The 19,658-nt window shown below is 43.6% G+C and overlaps 1 protein-coding gene across 1 annotated transcript in view; it reads left to right on the top strand.

Moving 5' to 3' along the window:
• ROBO1 (roundabout guidance receptor 1) overlaps positions 1-19,658 on the top strand; it is a 1,545,337-nt gene that overhangs the window by 1,438,949 nt on the left and 86,730 nt on the right. Inside the window, exons 11-16 of the mRNA XM_078658344.1 lie at positions 2,221-2,426; positions 14,167-14,248; positions 14,393-14,561; positions 14,652-14,818; positions 16,966-17,087; positions 18,986-19,217. Of these exons, the coding sequence (XP_078514470.1) occupies positions 2,221-2,426; positions 14,167-14,248; positions 14,393-14,561; positions 14,652-14,818; positions 16,966-17,087; positions 18,986-19,217 (978 nt within the window). The remainder of the gene's footprint in view (positions 1-2,220; positions 2,427-14,166; positions 14,249-14,392; positions 14,562-14,651; positions 14,819-16,965; positions 17,088-18,985; positions 19,218-19,658) is intronic.

The raw sequence follows: 19,658 nt of genomic DNA on the forward strand, positions 1-19,658 counted from the left end.
TTCTTAAGACACATACACACACAAACACATTCTAACATAGGTGAAACAAACATACACTCATTTACACGCTTATAGTTCGACAGCTGTACCGTACTGAATGAGACACGAAAACAAGGTCAATCTCTCGCTAGGGGTCGCAAGTAACCTGCTAGGGGTCACAAGCTGCAGTCTATGGGTTGCAGCAGCGACCCCAGGCGACCCTAAATGAATATGCATTGGGAAGGATGCTGGAACATAGTTAATACGGGAGTGGTGAGCAGATGGCCAATGGTAAAGCTGTGAGAGCTCTTGCATCCAAAGCCTACAACGACCAGGGAGTGGAATCACCCATTAGTGTTATTGCTATTGTAAACACATCCTTGAAACTTAAGATTTATTTCACAATATTATATGCATGAAATGTGTTTTCTTGGTATTATTTATGGGGAATGTTACATGTACCATATTTTTAAACTACTGTTTTTGGTGTTTACATTTTAGTGTGTTTTTCCCCATGTGTTCTTCTAGAACAATTCAGACTTTCTGGAACAATTCAGACTTTTTGACATGTCCTGGCTAACAATACTTGTGTTATTGCCGTCACCTTCGGGAAATAACACCTGTTAATTACACTGCCCACAGTTGCCAATGGGGTGTATAACAAAGCTGTTATTTAACAGACATTATTGCTCTGCAGCTGATAATAATAGTAATAGGTGGATTTATATAGCGTTGCTAATCACCCTTGAGGGACTTTAGGCACTATCTATAGGCACGGGGAGATTAAGTGATTTGCCCAGAATCACAGGATGTTCAGCTGAAGCCAAGGCTCGAACCTGGATATGCAGCTCCGAAGTCAGTAGCTCTGGCCCTTATGCCACACCCTCCCCTTTTTATGCCACACCCTCTCCTAAGGACAATAAGGATGTTGCCCCCCCCCCAAAAAAAAAAATTGGGAGCACAATGAGGCATCACATGGGTAAAGAAATGGCTATAGTGTTCTGCGTTGCTCCTTCCATGTTTTCCTCTGAAGCAGCCATTTCAGGCTCCTACTCTTGAGAACTAGGCCTGTTCACAAAGATGCTCTTTGCCGAGGCAGCTTGTTGCATATCTGAGGCAATTGGCATTAGTCATATACACAGTAAAAAATGCCCACGGTTTATAATTGTAATATTGTTTTCATCTTTATTTCAAAGATATCACTTAGATTGTTTTTTTGTAGAATTTTATGGATAGCGAGCAGTTTACAAGCTTTAATCAGGTATTGTCTGCTTACTTTTTCTCTGAAGGGTTTGCCACAGAGTGCACCATGTGGGTGACAAATCTTACCTCCTTACCCAAAAGCAGTAGTAGTGTCTTGTTGTTACTTATTTTATATACATCTAGAGCGGGCTAGGTCCATGAGGTATTGTATCGTACTCCAATACCTTGAGGTGTGGTGCAGTGACCAGAGTGGCTAATTCTGGCACGCGGGGCTCACGGTTCGATCCCCGGAGCCGGTGGCAGCTCAGTTTAATATTATGTGACTCTGTGCAATAGCTCCCTTAATCCCCCCAAAAGCCCCCAGTGCGTAGATACCCATCGGGGCGATAAGTTGTGCTTTACAAATCTGGAATTATTATTAATTATTATACATCCAAACAGTTTAGTCAGGCTTAATTACTCCTTTTCCTCTACACCCAATCTAAGGTGCATTGAAATTATTTAGCCCTATTTTGGGATTTTTTGCTTAAGATGTTGTGTTTAAGTGTATTTTTTTCCTATTATTTAGTGAATTCTATGAAACATACTAAAAAGCATGGCACCCGGAGACAATGACTATGTGAAGAGCTAACAGTAGTGGTCAAGTAAAAGAGAATTTCTTTTCACATTTTTCAAGAATGATAACATGTTTCTATTCAAGAACATTAAAAGAATATACTGCCAGCAGTGTTGCAATCACAGAACAATACTTGCCACAATTCTGGATTCATAGGACTTTTTTTCATATAAAGTAAATTGCTCTAGTAATATATTGCAAGTATCAACCTTTTATGATGGAGTGTGAAACTGTACAGCATTTTGTTCGGAATCAGCATCTAACACGTTATGTAAATTCCCACTGAATAAGACATGACTTCAAGTTTAATGGCTTATTTAATTATCTCCAGTGTTCTTTAAAAGCCTGCAGCAATTACCATAGATTACGTGATTAGAAGATTACTTCCAGTTGCTGATTGCTACTTCCCTTTGTTTTTGCAGTGGTTGCAGACCGGCCGCCCCCAGTCATCCGACAGGGTCCAGTGAACCAGACCGTGGCTGTGGATGGCACTCTGGCGCTTGCTTGTGTTGCCGCTGGCCCTCCGGCTCCCACAATCCACTGGAGGAAGGATGGGGTGCTGGTCTCCACCCAGGACTCGCGCATCAAGCAGCAAGAGAACGGCGCCCTGCAGATCCGATATGCCAAGGTAGCCTCATTAATAGACAGGGTTTTTTTGTGATGGCTTCTGGCTAGGAATACTGTAACCACACATTTTATAGCCAATGGGATGCTTAGATTAATTTAATATAGCAGTGCAATATTTTCACCTTCTGCTATTTCTAGGTGCAAATCTCAAGATCCCTGATGATAAAGGATATTTGGCCACGTCAATTTAAGACATGATATATTGACATGATTTATGAAAACTACACATGTAGAACTATAAGGGACTCACGAAGATTCCCAAGGAAAATATTAAATTGGGCACAATGGTCATTGCCCCTGATTTAATGTTCTGAGCCCACCTCAAGTAGTCCTTTGAGGGATGAATTTTCAGCACACACATTTCAGCAGGTAATGCCTACTAGCTTTTGGGTGGGACGAATGGGTATTGATTTTGAGTTCAGGTCAGAAAGGGGGGGAAGCATGCAGTTTGAGTATTTTGTAGGCTAAAACTCATTGTTATTGCTAATTACAACTGGTAGACGTTGGAATTAGGAGGGGAATCTGCCTGGGGAGGAAGGGAAGGGATAAATCTCAGAGAGCAGTATTAGTATTTTCCTAGGAGAATTTAGAATTAGGGCCTAAATGAACGCAATACCGCCACTACAATGGTATAGTAAGGTTCTCTGTTGTTCCTATTGACAAATACCTAAAGACAGTGAAATATCATATCTTATTAAATCATCCTCTGTTGCATGCTTTCTTGGCTTATAATGTAATATATTGCCTTTATCTCACATCCATGAAATAACAAGTTGCTCTTTTTATTACACTTAGTAGTAGTGGCCATTTTCTGACAATGAGAAGGGATAGCTGAGAAAAAATGTATTATATTCAGTGTAACACTGCATTCGAAAACTTGCAGTAAATTCTGCTAAGATAATGTTGACATTTCATACTATGGGTGGCGTGCAAGCATTTGCAGCACTTTTAGGTTCCAATATTATCAAAGTTAGAATTATAATTTCTAAATTAAGGCCCTCGTTTATGAAGTTTAAACAGGAATTCAGGCATTTCAGTACAATATAGCGCTAGAGAAGTGGGCCTTTAAAATCACAATTTTTGCATTACACTCTAATCAAGTAAGCACCTACACAAAACTGTGTGAGGTCTTAAATAGCTACTGAACAAGGCTTGTAGTTCAAAAAGTTGTTTATCGGTAGGAGCAGAATATGGTATTGTGGACTGGCAATATAAGAAAATGATTTGTTGTGATTGGCGATAAAGGGATGTATATTGAGGGTAGTGTGGAGAAAAACCAGTAGAAGAAAAGGGAAAAGAGAAAAAAGAACGCTTGAGGGAAACCTGGAATTGAGGGAACACTCAGAAAAATGGGAGTACCATGCTCCCCTATGTTTATTCTTATTTCAGCTGTGAATACTGATGTTATATGTGATGCTGTTCATCGTGGAAGATGTCATGCAGTGCTTGATGATTGATAAAATAGATTTCTGTGCAAATGCACAAATTGATTTTATCCAGTCATGCAGTTTGCCCATCCTGCAGGTAGTCCTCAAATTTAAATGTAAAGAACTAAAAATGTGGACTGAAATGTATTCTTTTTGTAAACTTCCATGCTTAGGCTGAGGAGTTTAATGTTTCCCTAGAAGGTTGTATCTCTTTATGATTCATTGGTGTAGGGTTATGCATTGTTGTTCTCTAAGTTTCCTCAAAATGTTTATTCATCTTGGCGGAAGAATCTAGCATATGGATTCTTTTCTCTATCGTAAATGTTTCATTCAAATGATTTTCTTTTATCTTCTGGTTAATTATAATGACATATATCTGTAAAAACCTGTATTGGGTCAGGGACAATCGAGATTTGCCCGGCGGTATTGCCTCTGTGACCCACGAATTATTAATCAATGAAGAGGCAGGCGCTGGTGACTGGAAAGCAGGAAACAAGGGTTTATTCTCTCCGGAGGAGAACACAGCAAAACAGACAGCAGGTATCGTTCTGAGGTGCTCTAACTTATTTCTGGGGCCTGGCCCTTATATTCAGTCTTTAGCGGTTTTATTACAGTTTACATACTCATGACAATGCTTTGATGTACGGAAAAGACATTCCCGGAATCCCCCTTTGGGCCCGTTCCCACACATATTTACAGTAGAAGTCCCCACCCTGGTCACAGCAGGTGATGACTATCGCGCAGCCGGATATTCCGCCAATTCATGGAATGCGGGGTTCGATCGGATCTCATGGGGTGGGGGCTTTGATCAACTCGGGGGTCCTTTGATGAGGGAAGCTTTCTATTGCACGGGGAGGGGCAAGGGATAGTATCGGCAGAGCTGGGTGTCGGCCTGGGAACGAAGAAGACAAACGGGCACACGGGGAAAAAGGGTTTGTATCAAAGGGCCGGGGACCAGGAAAGGGAAGAAGGGAGGTGTTGCGCTGGGAACAGGATGGGGGTCTGAGGCAGAGCAGCGCTGAAGAGGGGTTTATGATTCAAGGCAGGTGCAAGCAGGGGGTTGGTCAGCGTGCAGGCTTGGTGAGGGCGAAGGGCCATGTCGGGGGGGCCAGTGGCATGAAAGAGGGCTTGTTCTGATCAGGGCATTAAAAAATGGCGGGTGCGCACGAAAAGTGTGGCATCGGGGGAAGAGGCAAGATGGCGCAGATAATGTTCACCAAACCGTGCTAATTTTCCACAGTCCTCCCTTTAACATATTCAAGACATCTTGCTGATTCATTTTCTACTCAGTTCTATTCTGCTGGGCATAAGAAAAAGCAGTAGGAACCCTAGGTGAAGGAGTAGTAAACATTACATTTAAGATCTCTAGTTTTAGGAGGCGTACCTATTGATAAACTTTGATAAACTTGTGTAGCAGGAAAGTCATAGTAATGCAATACAAAGGTGATCCGAAGTGAGAGCAGTGAGTACATTTCATAAGGTGCATTGATGGATTGTTACATAATTAATACAATGTTGGCTGGGAGAGAAACGAGACGTAGCAGAAATGATAGTGAAGGAATGTTCGAAGTTTAGTAAGTTGTCAGCAATATTTTTTTTTTCCGTCTTCTGTTGGCACTGTGGAGCACCGGCGGTGGAGCTACGAGTCCAGCTCTATTCTAAGTTCCGTGTAGCAGAGCACGACCTTTTCCTCGCGTTTCTGATCAAAAAGGTATTTTTCGCCCTGCGTCCTTTGGGATCAATAGTCAATAAGTTCGGGTGGAGGAAGAGGGTGCAAATAGTCCATAGGGTAGGTCGGAGGAAAAGGGGGATGGAGCAAGGCCAGATCGGGAACAAACTAGGGAAACGAGAGATTCAGATAGGCGGGCTCATGACCGAGTCAAGAGAGCGGGGACCTTTCGGCACACATTCGAACATGGAGCAGGGGCATCAGGTTAGCCCTTTCCTCTCCTTTTGTTGTAGATAGTGCCTCGTCCTGTAGCTCTGTTCTGTCGCGGTCTCACCTTGGCCCATGTTGCAGACGTTCCATAGTCCGTAGTCAGGCCACGTGCTCCCACATCCGGTCCTTCTTTCCTCCGGCAGCCGTACCCTTGAAGGAGTTTGAAAAAGACAGTCTTTAGAGAATTGGTAGAGGAAAGTAACCACATAACTCTATTTCTCTCCCAGCTCCAGGTAAATGAGGATAGAGACGTTCGCTATATTAGAGTTCACAACTGACATATAAACGATCGATGGTGGTCCTGCTGGATTTACTATGACTTTCCTTCACAACTGTTTAATATAGTCATGACGGTTCATCTGATGGGAACCCACCTCCGTAATACAATCCTGACAATGCCAAACCGTTCTCTAGGGGTCTATATTTACAAAAAGGGTGGTGTGAGCTATCAGCATGGTACTAATAGGCCTCTCGCTGAGAGAAGAACATAGGCTAAACATTTTTTTTTTTTTTTTTATTATCAATGCATCCTCCCCTTTTTACTTAAACATTTTTACTTTCGACGAGGTTCATTGTAATGGGTTTCTTTGCTCCGGCCTAATCTTAAACTTTGCAAAACATCATTCTGGTCCCTATGCAACCTCTCACGGCCTAATTACAAAATTAGGAAAGACAGGGGTCTCATGGGAAAACAACTAGGGACATAGAAAACGGTGGTGGGGGAGGGCATCGTCTTATTTTGGGTTATAATGGCATTATCGGCAAAAGGCCACAGTTCAGTTGGTGAGCGTTCAGTGACACTTCCCAAACTCTGAAATTTGCTTATCAAAAAATCGCTTCTAGGAACCACAGCTGGCCTGCGTTAGTTGTAAGCCGGCTCATCTTTTACAATCGGGGGTAGGGGATAGTTAAAAACTCTTATCGGGGGGGGGGCAACTGACCGCAACACTGGGTGCGTCCTGGGAAGATGGGGGGTTTCGGTTACTTTTATGGTTTGGGTATCGTGACAATTCGGAACGGGGAAGGTCGCGCTATCTGGGGCACTCTATTCCATCAGGGGAGCCGCTGACGTAGTTCCCTTATTACGGGTCAGATTAGGGAACCTCAGTCGTCTTACCCGTCCTTTCCCTTATGGCCAATTCAAAATAGTTTTCGGAAAGGAGAGATAGTGGCACAGCGTTAGGGCGATTGTATTAAAGACAGGTTTTGAGCAAATACTGGCGGTATTTGAAGCCAATTGGGTGGTATGCTAGGGGTGGTAGTCTGCCAATTTCGGAGCTAATCGCTTGGAAGAGTGGGAGTGTGAAGGAGAGAGAGAGAGAGAGAGAGAGAGAGAGAGAGAGAGAGAGAGAGAGAGAGAGAGAGAGAGAGAGAGAGAGAGTGCAACGGCAGGCTAAATAGTACACGTGCGACAGGAGGGTGGCAGTGTATTCGAGAAAGGCTATTTAGTGCATTACACAGCAAAGGACAGTTATGGGTCTGCGTTAGAATCTTGAAGGCATGCAGTTTGAGGCGGACGAGCATTAGACAGGGTAGAGGGGGCATGCTTTGAGGAAAAGAGAAAAAAAAGGGGGGGGTACCGTTGTGTCGCACTTTCTTGCACTCTTGGTCCTTCGACCAGTTGAGTCAACGCTTCAGTCACACATACACACATTCTCTCATAGTTTCGGATCATACGTGACATGGGTTCATTCGTGCAGCCTGGTTAAAGGGTGATCATTTTCCATCAGATCATACTAGTTTTACGGGGGTGTGCTACAATGAGTAGTTTGCAGGCGTGCTTATGTGCCATCTTGCAGCGTTGGTCCGCTTCGCGTATTAGACGGGGCAAGGCTTCAGATCCTCGTCATACCTCGGTTGCGGCCCCTGATGTATCCTGTAGAGGGAGGAAAAAGAGAGGGGGGGGGAGGGGGACAACATTCGCGCATATAAAATACATGGATTCGAGAGTCCTTTACTGACCTCATACTCGTCTTTCCTCATCGGGGTAGAGTCCCCGGGGATATGGTTTCTGGAGTCGGGGGGGCAGTGTGTCCTTATAGGTCGTGGGCGGGGAAACGTGAAAAGGGAACCAGAGGTGCCTAGTGCGAGGTGTCTAGTTAGCCGATGTATCTCACTATCGGGGTCCTTAAAAGTCTCCTTCAACGCTGTGACGTTCTAGGGTTCTTCAGTTCTAGGGTCAGCTCTGTTCCCTAATACCTTTGAGTCGTTGTACTTTATAACATTTACATCGTTTTATTTTACCCTTTCGTTTACATTCCCTCATTTATACCGTTCTTTTTACCCATCCTTGGAAGTCGAGGTCTTCCTCCATGCGAGAGTTCATGAGTCAGTCGCGTACCTTGAAGGCAGAGTGTCGTGTCGTAGACCCGATCCGTCCTCCAGGGCTGGGCAGCCATCTTCTTAATAACCTTAAAGAGGGAGCATAGTAGGGTGCACAGAAAAGAACTCTCCCGCCCATCCCATATTTTCAAATAAAGCATGCAATACCCGTTCATTATTTCGAAGACCTTTATTTTTGCAAAATCATAGCACGTGGACTTATGAGGGCGCAGTCGTATTTGGCCGGACACGGTAATGGCTAAAGTGCGTACAGTGGGGTGTCGTTTTGCAGCAATAAGAACGTTAGAAAGTTCTAGCAATTCATTTGTAGCAAGCTTAGAACGTCTATCAGTTGGCCGGGGGCTCGGGGGCGTTTATTTAATAATTTAGAAGCATAGTTCAGACTAGTTGTAATCAGATTTTCCTATATGCATACCGTGTGCGTGCATCATAAGCGAGGTTATACATCGGCTATATTTATATAAAAACATAATACATCGTACATTTATAATCATAATTTTAACGGGATCCGTTTACATGTTCCCCGAGTGAGCTCTCCTTTCTTCTTGTCAAGTGTACAAAAAGGGTCATATATGTCTCAGAACATTAAGTTTGTATAGTACAAAGGGACACCGCGAGGTGTTCGTAAGTTCCTATCGATACCGGTGCCATTTTGGGCGGGGCCGGGTTAGTCCGGAAGTAGCATCAGGGAAAATGTTTCCTACAATCGGCAGTTGGACCAGAGTCCTTTTCGGCAGTTCTAGAATTCATGCTAACAGAAGGAGTGGCAATGTCATGTTTGTTTCGTTGGCGATCAAGGCAGTTGTCCCTTACCGGAGGCCTGCAGTGGCCGAGGGTTCCTCCGGGGACCTTTGCAGAATCTTCAAGGCTGTGGAGATGTTGTCGGAGGTGGGGGCTCGTGCTCCGGTGGGCGAGCGACCGAGTTACATCGCCGTTCAAAGTTACTCTAGTGGCCGAGGCCCGCCTTCCAGCGGACCCAGACGCCATTTTGAGGCCCTGCAGCAGTCCCCTCTCATCGAGTCTGTAAGAGTGGAAGTATGGCCACCTGTGGCGCACATTCGGTGCTGCGCAAGTATCGGTGCAGTCATTGCATATTCGGTGCTCCGAAAATATGGGTACCATTGCACGTTCGGTGCTGCGCAAGTATTGGCGCACCATCACCTGGTTGGGGGTGCTCGGTGTTGGGCCGGCGGCTGGGAGACCTCCTATCCGTGGAGGTGGGAGAGGCTCGTCCGCGTCGCCTCTCCCTCCCAGCCCAACTTGGACAAATTGTTGTGGAGGTACGTGCAGGACATCCCGCCGCCCAGAGCTGCTGCGGCTGTTACGGAGGGGAAAAGAAAGAGGTGCCTCGTTCTTCTCTGGACCGGGATTCCTTAGGTCATCGGCTGCAGCCAGACTCAGTTGGCCCCGGTCCCTGGCCATTGGTGGCCGGACCGGGTGGACATGTGGCGGGACTACCGGCAACTACCTAGGGCCGCTGCGGCTGGACTCCGCTGGCCCCTGCCTCTCCTCCGGCTCCCCCATACGTTGAGATTTCCTGACCAAGTGCTGGCAGCAGGGCCCGCCTTATATGGGTTGCCGCCGGTTGGGCGTAGCCGTAACCCTGCCCTGCTTTGGAAGGCTCCAGAATGTGGGGGGTGGTGTTCAGTTGGCTTTCATGTTCTACAGTTTACCGTTCTTGTTTTTCTAGCGTTATTGTGTTTTTCTTATGCTTGTTATGTTAAAATAAAAGTTCATGTTTATCAGCGGCTTACTGATGTCGTTTCCCATTTCTTTTTTTTCTCAGGTTGTTTCATGCTAAAATTTCTATTAACATAGTTTATGTAACATGGAAGCACGTGCAGGGGGATGACGCAGATTCATATATTACGTACACACAAACTCAAACGGGGGGTGCGGGGACAGTAAAAAAGCATGATACACAAGATTCAAAGACAAACATAAAACAGTGATTGGCCATAATTTTTCTCTTTCTGTCTGTTAATTTGGAACTAGGCTGGGTTCCCGTCTTTACATTGTCCGGTCCTAGGAAAATTCGAACATGTCGCTGAAATCGTTCTGGCGAAATCTGTGCCATCGGGCATAATCAAACGTGGTGGTTCTATCTGGTCTGTCCATGCGAGTCTGATTCTTCTTTGCCTCGCGCTTTTTCTCATTCTGCCGGCCTGTCGTTCCTGTCGGCCCTCTGCCTCTACTCACGCTCAGTAGAGTCGGGCATTGGGCTTTCCAGTGTCCGACGTATCTACAAAAAGCGCATTGGTCTTGCCCTAAGTCTGGCTGTCTTTTGCGTAGTGTCGGGGGATAACTTTTGGGTCGTGGTGCCTCGGGGTTGTCCTGTCGGTATGTTTCTCTACCTGATCTGTCCTCGTCTTTTCTCTGTCGTTGCATAGCCTCTCTGCGCCACATACCGAGACTGTCGAGCATAATAGGCGTTGTCTTATTATTGCGAAGGGCGATTTCCAACGTTTCTATTTTACCAAGGTCAAAGGACCCTACCAGTGACCACTGTTTGTCTTGACATTCTTTGGTATACCTGTGCCACAATTTATTATAGGCTATGGTGACTAATCCATAGTTTATGAACATGTCCTTATTAGGGGTGCCTTCCAGTGGAGCTATATGGTCCACCTCTAATACACGGTCCGGGCTGAACCAATTATCAATCAGTGGGGAGAAGACAGACATGACGGCTCGTAGCGAGGGACAAAAAGTCAGCACTGCCTATCTTATCACTGTGCGCAAAGACTAGACAGAATATTTCTATTCTACGTTGTTTGCGGGCAGTGAATACCTCATGAACAAAAAATAAAAAAGAGTAACCAGTAACGAGGAACAATCAATAATAAATAAGATAGAGTAGAATCAATGGGGAGAGTAAGTAGGGCGCAAAAGTCTGCGTCCTCTACCCTTTCACTATCCACAAAGAGGAATCTGTTATTTCCGGTTTGCAGACAGAGAATCTCCAGAAGACAATCTGCGACCAGTAGTTCGGGGTCAAAGAACCCAGTTAATCAGTGAGGGAGAGGGAATCTCCCAAAAACCGTTTAAGAAATAATAGAGTCAGTGGGGGAGAAAAATAGGCACGACGGTTGCGTTACCTATCCTTCACTGTTTGCAAGAGGGAAAGAGCCTACTGTTTCTCCGCGTGCAGACAGTGAATCTCCAAAATAAGTTAACAAAGAGTAATACTAGTATTTTTTTTTTTTTCTTTAAACAATCAAGCAATTATTTCGCAATCCGTCGTGTTTACACGACCTTACCCGGACCGTATGGACAGCTTCTTGTCTTCCGAATCCAGCGCCTGTTCGTCCTCTTTTTCTCGTATTTCTCACGGCACTCCTAATGGTCCCCAGTCAGGACCGTAGATCGCTCGAGAGAGGTCTGTTCGGAACTAGTGAAGTTCGGATGATCGGCTGCCAGACGAGGGTCTATTGGGCAAGAGCTCTCCCGATCGTTGCAGTCGTTCACTCTGTCGTCGGGACCTCTCCCACTGGATCCACGAGTCGCTGATGGGCCCCACGCTTGGGACGCCAATTGTAAAAACCTGTATTGGGTCGGGGACAATCGAGATTTGCCCGGCGGTATTGCCTCTGTGACCCACGAATTATTAATCAATGAAGAGGCAGGCGCTGGAGACTGGAAAGCAGGAAACAAGGGTTTATTCTCTCCGGAGGAGAACACAGCAAAACAGACAGCAGGTATCGTTCTGAGGTGCTCTAACTTATTTCTGGGGCCTGGCCCTTATATTCAGTCTTTAGCGGTTTTATTACAGTTTACATACTCATGACAATGCTTTGATGTACGGAAAAGACATTCCCGGAATCCCCCTTTGGGCCCGTTCCCACACATATTTACAGTAGAAGTCCCCACCCTGGTCACAGCAGGTGATGACTATCGCGCAGCCGGATATTCCGCCAATTCATGGAATGCGGGGTTCGATCGGATCTCATGGGGTGGGGGCTTTGATCAACTCGGGGGTCCTTTGATGAGGGAAGCTTTCTATTGCACGGGGAGGGGCAAGGGATAGTATCGGCAGAGCTGGGTGTCGGCCTGGGAACGAAGAAGACAAACGGGCACACGGGGAAAAATGGTTTGTATCAAAGGGCCGGGGACCAGGAAAGGGAAGAAGGGAGGTGTTGCGCTGGGAACAGGATGGGGGTCTGAGGCAGAGCAGCGCTGAAGAGGGGTTTATGATTCAAGGCAGGTGCAAGCAGGGGGTTGGTCAGCGTGCAGGCTTGGTGAGGGCGAAGGGCCATGTCGGGGGGGCCAGTGGCATGAAAGAGGGCTTGTTCTGATCAGGGCATTAAAAAATGGCGGGTGCGCACGAAAAGTGTGGCATCGGGGGAAGAGGCAAGATGGCGCAGATAATGTTCACCAAACCGTGCTAATTTTCCACATATCAGGTAAGCAAAACATCTAGCTCTGCTTTCATTCACACATGTATATTATTTCAAATTTCTTTATTTCGGCAGAAAATGCCATAAAAGAGTCAAGCACAAAAACATTACAATTATAAAACATTTTAAAACAGTTATGCATATACATATTATCTAAAAAAAAAATTTTAAGCACATCCATTAAAATATACCAAATAACCCCCATTTTGAGGTAGTCATCTGCTGGTTCAATTGTGGGAATATACATCAATCATTTATAACTGTTGTCCCTTTTTTTTCCTTAAAAAGAATATTGAATGTAAAAATCGGCTAACACTAAATATTATTACTTGGTTAGAATTCGTTTTAATTATTCTTAGTGCCTGGTTACATGTGTTTAGACCTATCAGTAAGCATAGTGGTTTAATCCATCTTTTCCTTGGTATTGAATAAGCAGGACAGATAAAAAACATGTGAGCCTCAGTTTCACGATATTTACATTCACACATGGTACATAAATCATCAGCTTCCAAGGAAGGATCTGTTGTCCTCCTACACCATGTTGCTAATGTGCTTTTAATAAGCAAATTGCCATACCTGAATTTTAGGAAAAGGGCCTTGGCTAGGGGTGGTTCAATCTCATCGAGAAAGGTCTCGAAAAGGGGCTCATCCTTAAAGCTCAAAAATTTTGTTACCAGAGTTCCAGCAACCGCAGCATTTGTTGCCCTGCTCACCATGCAACTCCAGAATGCCCTTTTTAGAATTAGTTTTGCATTGGGCGGTAGAAATTCCGGATTTTCCCAGAAATGGATTAGACCTATTTCAGTGAGCCAAATCTTGACTTGCTTTATCCATGGGATAGTTAAAGAGTTACCATATTCCATAATTTCTTTTAACCCATCCCTGTAGTCCTGTAGTTCGGGCACTCTCCATAATCTAACCCATAACATCAACGGGCGGATTATGGTATAGTGGTCGGTTCTTTTGATGTTCAAGTCCAATTCAAGAGGTACTAGAGGAGTACCTCTTGGGACTCTTACCAAACTCCTCATAAAATTATTGTCCAGAAGACGAAAGGAGTCTCTCGACCCTGGCCCCCAGATTTCTGCGCCATAAAGCGTTGACGGTTGAACCTTGAATTTAAATAATTCAACTACTGGGGACACCGCTTTGCTAGTGCTCAAACTCAGTTTTTTAAGGATTGGCTTAACATTCTGAATAAATGCTAGCTTACTTTTTTCCCTTTGGGCTTTCCAGGTGAACTTTAAATCTAGAGTAACACCCAAGTACGTAAAGTGCGAGACCGATTCTAGTTTAATTCCGTCCAGAATTAAACATCCTTTAGCTGTTTTTTGTGGATTAAGGGACATACATTTGGTCTTATTCCCATTTATCTCCAAGCCTTTCTTCCTACAATAACTGCTAAAAGAATTAAGTAAAGCTTGGAGACCTCTTTTTGTTTGGGAAATCAAAATAGTGTATATTAAACTCCACAGGTAGCTAAACAAATGCTACTGGTTGTCACTCTGCAAAGATTAGTGAGCACATGATTGCAGAACAATGTTGGATATCCATATTCATGAGCCTTATCTACAACTCTAATTGCTTTGGATTTCTTGATTGTTAAGAATGCTAATTTTCCTTCTCATCTTTTAGCTTGGTGACACTGGTCGCTACACCTGCACCGCTTCCACTGCAAGCGGGGAAGCAACCTGGAGCGCTTACATTGAGGTCCAAGGTAAATTAATCAGTGTGTCTCAGCATGACATAGACATCAAAGCAACGGAAATAAATTGGACCAACCATTTCTCGCTGTGATTCTTAGCTGTCAAAGTATGATAATGTTCTACTAGACTTAATATTTCCTTTCCTTTGTGTTTAGAGTTTGGAACGCCTGTTCAACCTCCAAGGCCGACCGATCCCAATTTAATCCCTAGTGCACCATCCAAGCCCGAGGTTACAGATGTCAGCAAAAATACAGTTACCCTTTTGTGGCATCCTAATCTGAATTCAGGCGCAACTCCAACATCCTACATAGTTGAGGCATTCAGGTATCGTGAACTTTATCTGCTGATTTAGTCCTTCTTAAACGATTTATATGAACAACCGCATTGTAACTAGATGTCTTTCTTTATTTGCAGCCATGCTTCGGGAAGCAGCTGGCAAACTGTAGCAGAAAATGTGAAAACGGAAACATTTGCAGTCAAGGCGCTCAAACCTAATGCAATCTACCTCTTTATTGTAAGGGCGGCAAATGCATATGGACTTAGCGATCCAAGTCAAATTTCCGATCCTGTAAAAACACAAGGTAAGGAAAGTGTGTATCAGTGCCTAATGACATATCAGAGATATGAGAAGGATTCGTCTACTAATGCACTCACACAATATTCTGAGAATTGAAAATAAGATAAGCTCGGACTGATCATTAGTATGTCAGAATAGGGTGTGGTATTTACAGCACTCAGTCAACATTGATATACCAGCCAACAGTATTAACCAGGCCAAGTAAATACATTTTAAACCATTCTAACCCTTGAAAAACAAGAAATTACATGACAAATTTCCATATGTTTTGAAATATTTCCCCATGCTTTCCATAAGCAAATTTCAGCAAGTTAGAATAGCTGAAATGTTTCCAGGAAACAATTGGGTAAAGGCTTTGTTAATTTCCACATTACGCATAATATATGATTCATGCACAAACTCTTGTTTGGACAGGATTGAGAAATTTAGGAGTAGGGTTTTATGATCCAATGGCATTAGCCACTAGTGCCTGATAAAACTACAGAAGTGTAGTGTTTTTTGAGATTCTAATCTTTTCTGTAGGATCATGGATTAACTATCCCTGGGATGGAGAGCATGTTCATTCACACCTGACACAGAGAAACCCAGTAGAGCATACAGTGTTATGTTATTAGTTTATTTGAAAGATGACATTTCCTCAACAGCCCAACATTCATTTACTATCCAGAATGAGAGCAGTAAAACTATAGTACACAAATAAAACCTCCTATGGTAAATTTCCCCCAAAAGTTATAAATGCCTAGTTGTTTGGAACGTTGGTGTGATATTTGAGCAATTGACAGTGAAATCTTGGAGTACTCATGAATCCTACAACATGTCCAGCCTTCCAAAAGTACTTACATTTGTAGGTATTTACCCATGCTTAATTGTACTAGAGGTACATATATGGAAATGCTTAGCAAAAGTGCATTTATACTTTAAAATATTTTTCCTCTAGGGTTAGAGTAGCTTTCCCCAACAAGAACCGCCTTTTCTTACTCCTTGCTGTTTTACGGATGCTGGCTTCTCACTACCTCTCTAGAATGGAATACATTCCTGCTACTGACAAGGGTAAACTACCCACTGTATTCAGGGCTGAAAAGCACATTACAATTATTTATGAATAACCAAGAAATCCACTTACCAGTGGGTCGTCACTTATTTTCAATTCATCCCTTCCCTGGAACACCCACGCTGTGCGTGTCCTAGGAGATTAGCTCACATATTTACTTTATTAATATTTACAACATACAACATTGGCTTCAATGTAATGTACTGAACACTAGATCTTAGTTCATTTACATATGTTTTCTGTTTGCTTGGGATGATGAGAAAATAGATAGACACACTGAATTAATTCACTTTACTCGGAGTGTAGATTATGCTCCTTTAAGCCTTTTCTCTCTTGTGACCTGCAGCGGTTTCTTTGTACCACTTAACCCGTTGAACGCTCGTCATGAGGCACGGTGCTCGTGTGCTCATGATGAGCTGAGCTCGTCATGAGCCGTGGAACGCTCACACGTGGGGATAATTCCCCTGCTGTGCTGAACGTTCCACGAAAACGGGTGTGGCCGTGACGAGCTCAGCTCGTCATGAGCACATGAGCACTGTGCCACATGACGAGCTGAGCTCGTCATGAGCAAGGGGGCGCTGTGCATGCCCCCCCCCCCCCTCCCCCCAGCACAGCGGGGGAATCATCCCTGCATGCAAGGGGTTAACTGGCCATGGATTTGAGGAGGGAAGAGATTTTCGAATTTCACATTATAGGGCCGGATTTACAAAAGGGTTTTTCATTCTGGTCAATGAGAAAATGTGTTAGTAATTTTATTATTTGCGAAAAAAGGCAAAACAAACCGGCGGATGAGCTATTCTCACTTCCACCCATTGTACAAAGGGAACTACAGAACCCTTGGCTATAGTCAAAGTTCTCTCTAGATGACACCTGCCATCCTTTTCATAACAGCCTTCTATTTAGAAGTCATTTGTAGAATTGTTAGTTCAGAGATTCCTTTTGACGTCACTCTTTAAACTGCCTTTAAAAGTAAATCATATAACAAGAGACAACTCAGAAAAAAAGTGTTGTTCACTGCTATTCTGTCATTCCACACAACTGCTAAGGTATGTAGTGCATGTGGTTTGTAAACATTAACATAAGTTGTTTGACTCCTACAGATGTTCCACCTACGAGTCAAGGCGTAGACCACAAACAGGTCCAGCGAGAGCTGGGAGATGTACTGCTGCACCTTCACAACCCCACCATCCTTTCATCGTCTTCCATTGAAGTTCATTGGACTGTGAGTAGCTGAGAAATAAACCTTTCATATCATCAAGGCAGCCACTGAATGGATGCAATAAGGCATTTGTTTTCATTCATATCGAGAAAGTTGTTTCTGTTGATAACATATTTGGATTTTGATGCGCCTGAACATAGGCACATTTACAAATACCAATTTTAATTAATGTCCAGCAATATCTTACTGTGGACCTGGTGTTGCTATTTGTGTGAACTACAGAACAGAACTGCAATGAAGTGCTGAAGGGACGCATGTTTATTGCAAGGTATGCCAAGCTACATATTGGGAGCCCATATCTTGCTACTCAATAGAAACCTCCTGTATTCATGGATCCTATTTTGAGTATTTTAATGTTAAACGTGTTCTTAAAATCTGGTCCCATTGAGTATAAGTGGGACTGTTTCTGATTCCAGGACTATAAAATGAGTCATTTCCACTTGGACCGAACCCTTTTATATTTTATGTAGTATTCACTCTTCCTTGTCTAGATGTTTTGTGAATTATTCTGTGAATCAGCATTTATTGATGACCACAATTACAGGTGTTTTAGAAAGGGAAAAAGCATATATTTGAGCTCATAGTAGGAAAGCCAGTGAGCCACTGCTCACCCCCCAAGCAGCTGACTGACTTAGGTATGTTGTTTACGTAATGTTTCATAGTCCTGGGAACGGAGGTCTTATTTTAGAATTAGTGGCCACTCAAAGTGAATGTGTCCACCTGGACATGCTAAGTACACCCTCCTCCAAAAAGATGAAAGTTCGAACATTGCTCTGTCTTACTGACAACCACTTGCAATATCCTTACCCCCCTGTATAAAGCTTGGGAGGAAGTCAAAGAGGAGAAATGCCACAAGGTTTTTCATAGTCCTCAGGAGTAGAATTGATCAACGCAAACCTGAGAATGATAGATCATCAAGAACTTTGAATACAGGTATCACCCGTCTGGAATTAGGCTCTGTTCGAGGACGCGTTTGCACTATCACACTGTTTGGGACATAAGCAGCATTGAAGGACAAGATTAGGCTACAAAATATCAAGACGTGGTCAATCATTTGTTGATGGGATGGGGACACGGATTACCAAAATATTTTTGCTCATGAGATGATACACTTTCTTTGTCTGCGATATTTATGGAGATTTTATTGAGACAAAAATTGCTTCGGTTATTCCTTCTTAAGAAATAGATGTATTTGGTCTAATTTGGTAGCATAATGCACATTCACTTGTGCGATCTAACTTTTGTTTCTCACTTAATCAACTCTGTTTGTTTGGTGTCTGGCGTGAGAATGTTCATTCTGTCAATGCAAGCTACAATTTTCCACTTCCTAATGAAAAGTAATGGATTGTGTTCTATTGGTTTAATTTAATGCTACGTACATGAGCATTTGTGACCTAAATTTATATGAAATAACAGAAATCAGTTATCGTTCTAATAGAAAAAAATGAAACCCTGTTGAAAGTAAGGCTGTGTGAAGAATTAAGTCATGGCACTCATCAAAGGACTGCATTGTTAGGGTGATGTTGGTTGTGATGGTTTATGGCATGAATGAAGACTCAAAGGTGCATACATAAAAGAGGTATCAAATTAATTGGGGTAATTAATATACATGTGTAAATGGTTTGTAATTTAGAGACCATGCTTCTGTTAGTGGTGTGCATGACACAGTAACTATTGTTACCTCTTTACCTAAATCCTATATGCAGTCGCGTAGTGTGTAGAGGGAAGAGAGGCAATTGCTCCGGGTGCAAACATTTTAGGGGCATTCTTAGGGGTGCAAAATTTTAAAATAAAAGTGGAAGGATACTTGCCTGCATCGGGCGCTGGCAACACACTCGACGCCGCTGCCTATATGTACATGAAAATTAAAAAGTACTCTTCTTTACACCTTTTCCCCACAGGTTGACCAGCAATCCCAGTACATACAGGGCTATAAAATCCTATACAGGCCGTCTACAGAGAGCCATGGAAATTCAGATTGGTCAGTCTTTGAAGTGCGGACACCAGCCAAAAACAGCGCTATTATTTCTGCCCTCAAGAAAGGTGTAAACTACGAAGTCAAGGCCCGCCCATTCTTCAACGAGTTTCAAGGAGCTGACAGTGAAGTCCGTTTTGCGAAAACTTTAGAGGAAGGCAAGTAGCGTTTTACAGTGAATAGATTGCACCTTGAAGTTGTGAATAGAATCTGACACTTCGTCTTGTGACTATTGTTCTTGTGGAATCCCCCTAAAGCTGATTGTTTACTTTTTCAACACAAGTGTGTGGTTCTATACACGTCCCATTTTTGATTGTTGTGCACATCTTCTGACTCTCCAACCCACTGTCCTCCTTTACATTAAATGAACAAATACATTATTGACATAAATATCCTCTATTCTTTTCAGTCCATAGACAATTGTTTTTACAGATGTCCAGTGGCGGCTCGCAGAGGTAACGCTGTGGGGCAGTGAGGCAGGGCGGGAGGGGCTGGGTGGGGGGGGGTAGTGGAGTCCGACATACAACGGCAAAGGTGAATGTAAATAAATAAATAAATACCTATTGTTGTATGTCGGACTCCACTACCCCCCCACCCCC

This window comes from Lissotriton helveticus, chromosome 8 (genome assembly GCF_964261635.1).
Source record: "Lissotriton helveticus chromosome 8, aLisHel1.1, whole genome shotgun sequence".
Taxonomy (NCBI): Eukaryota; Metazoa; Chordata; class Amphibia; order Caudata; family Salamandridae; genus Lissotriton; species Lissotriton helveticus.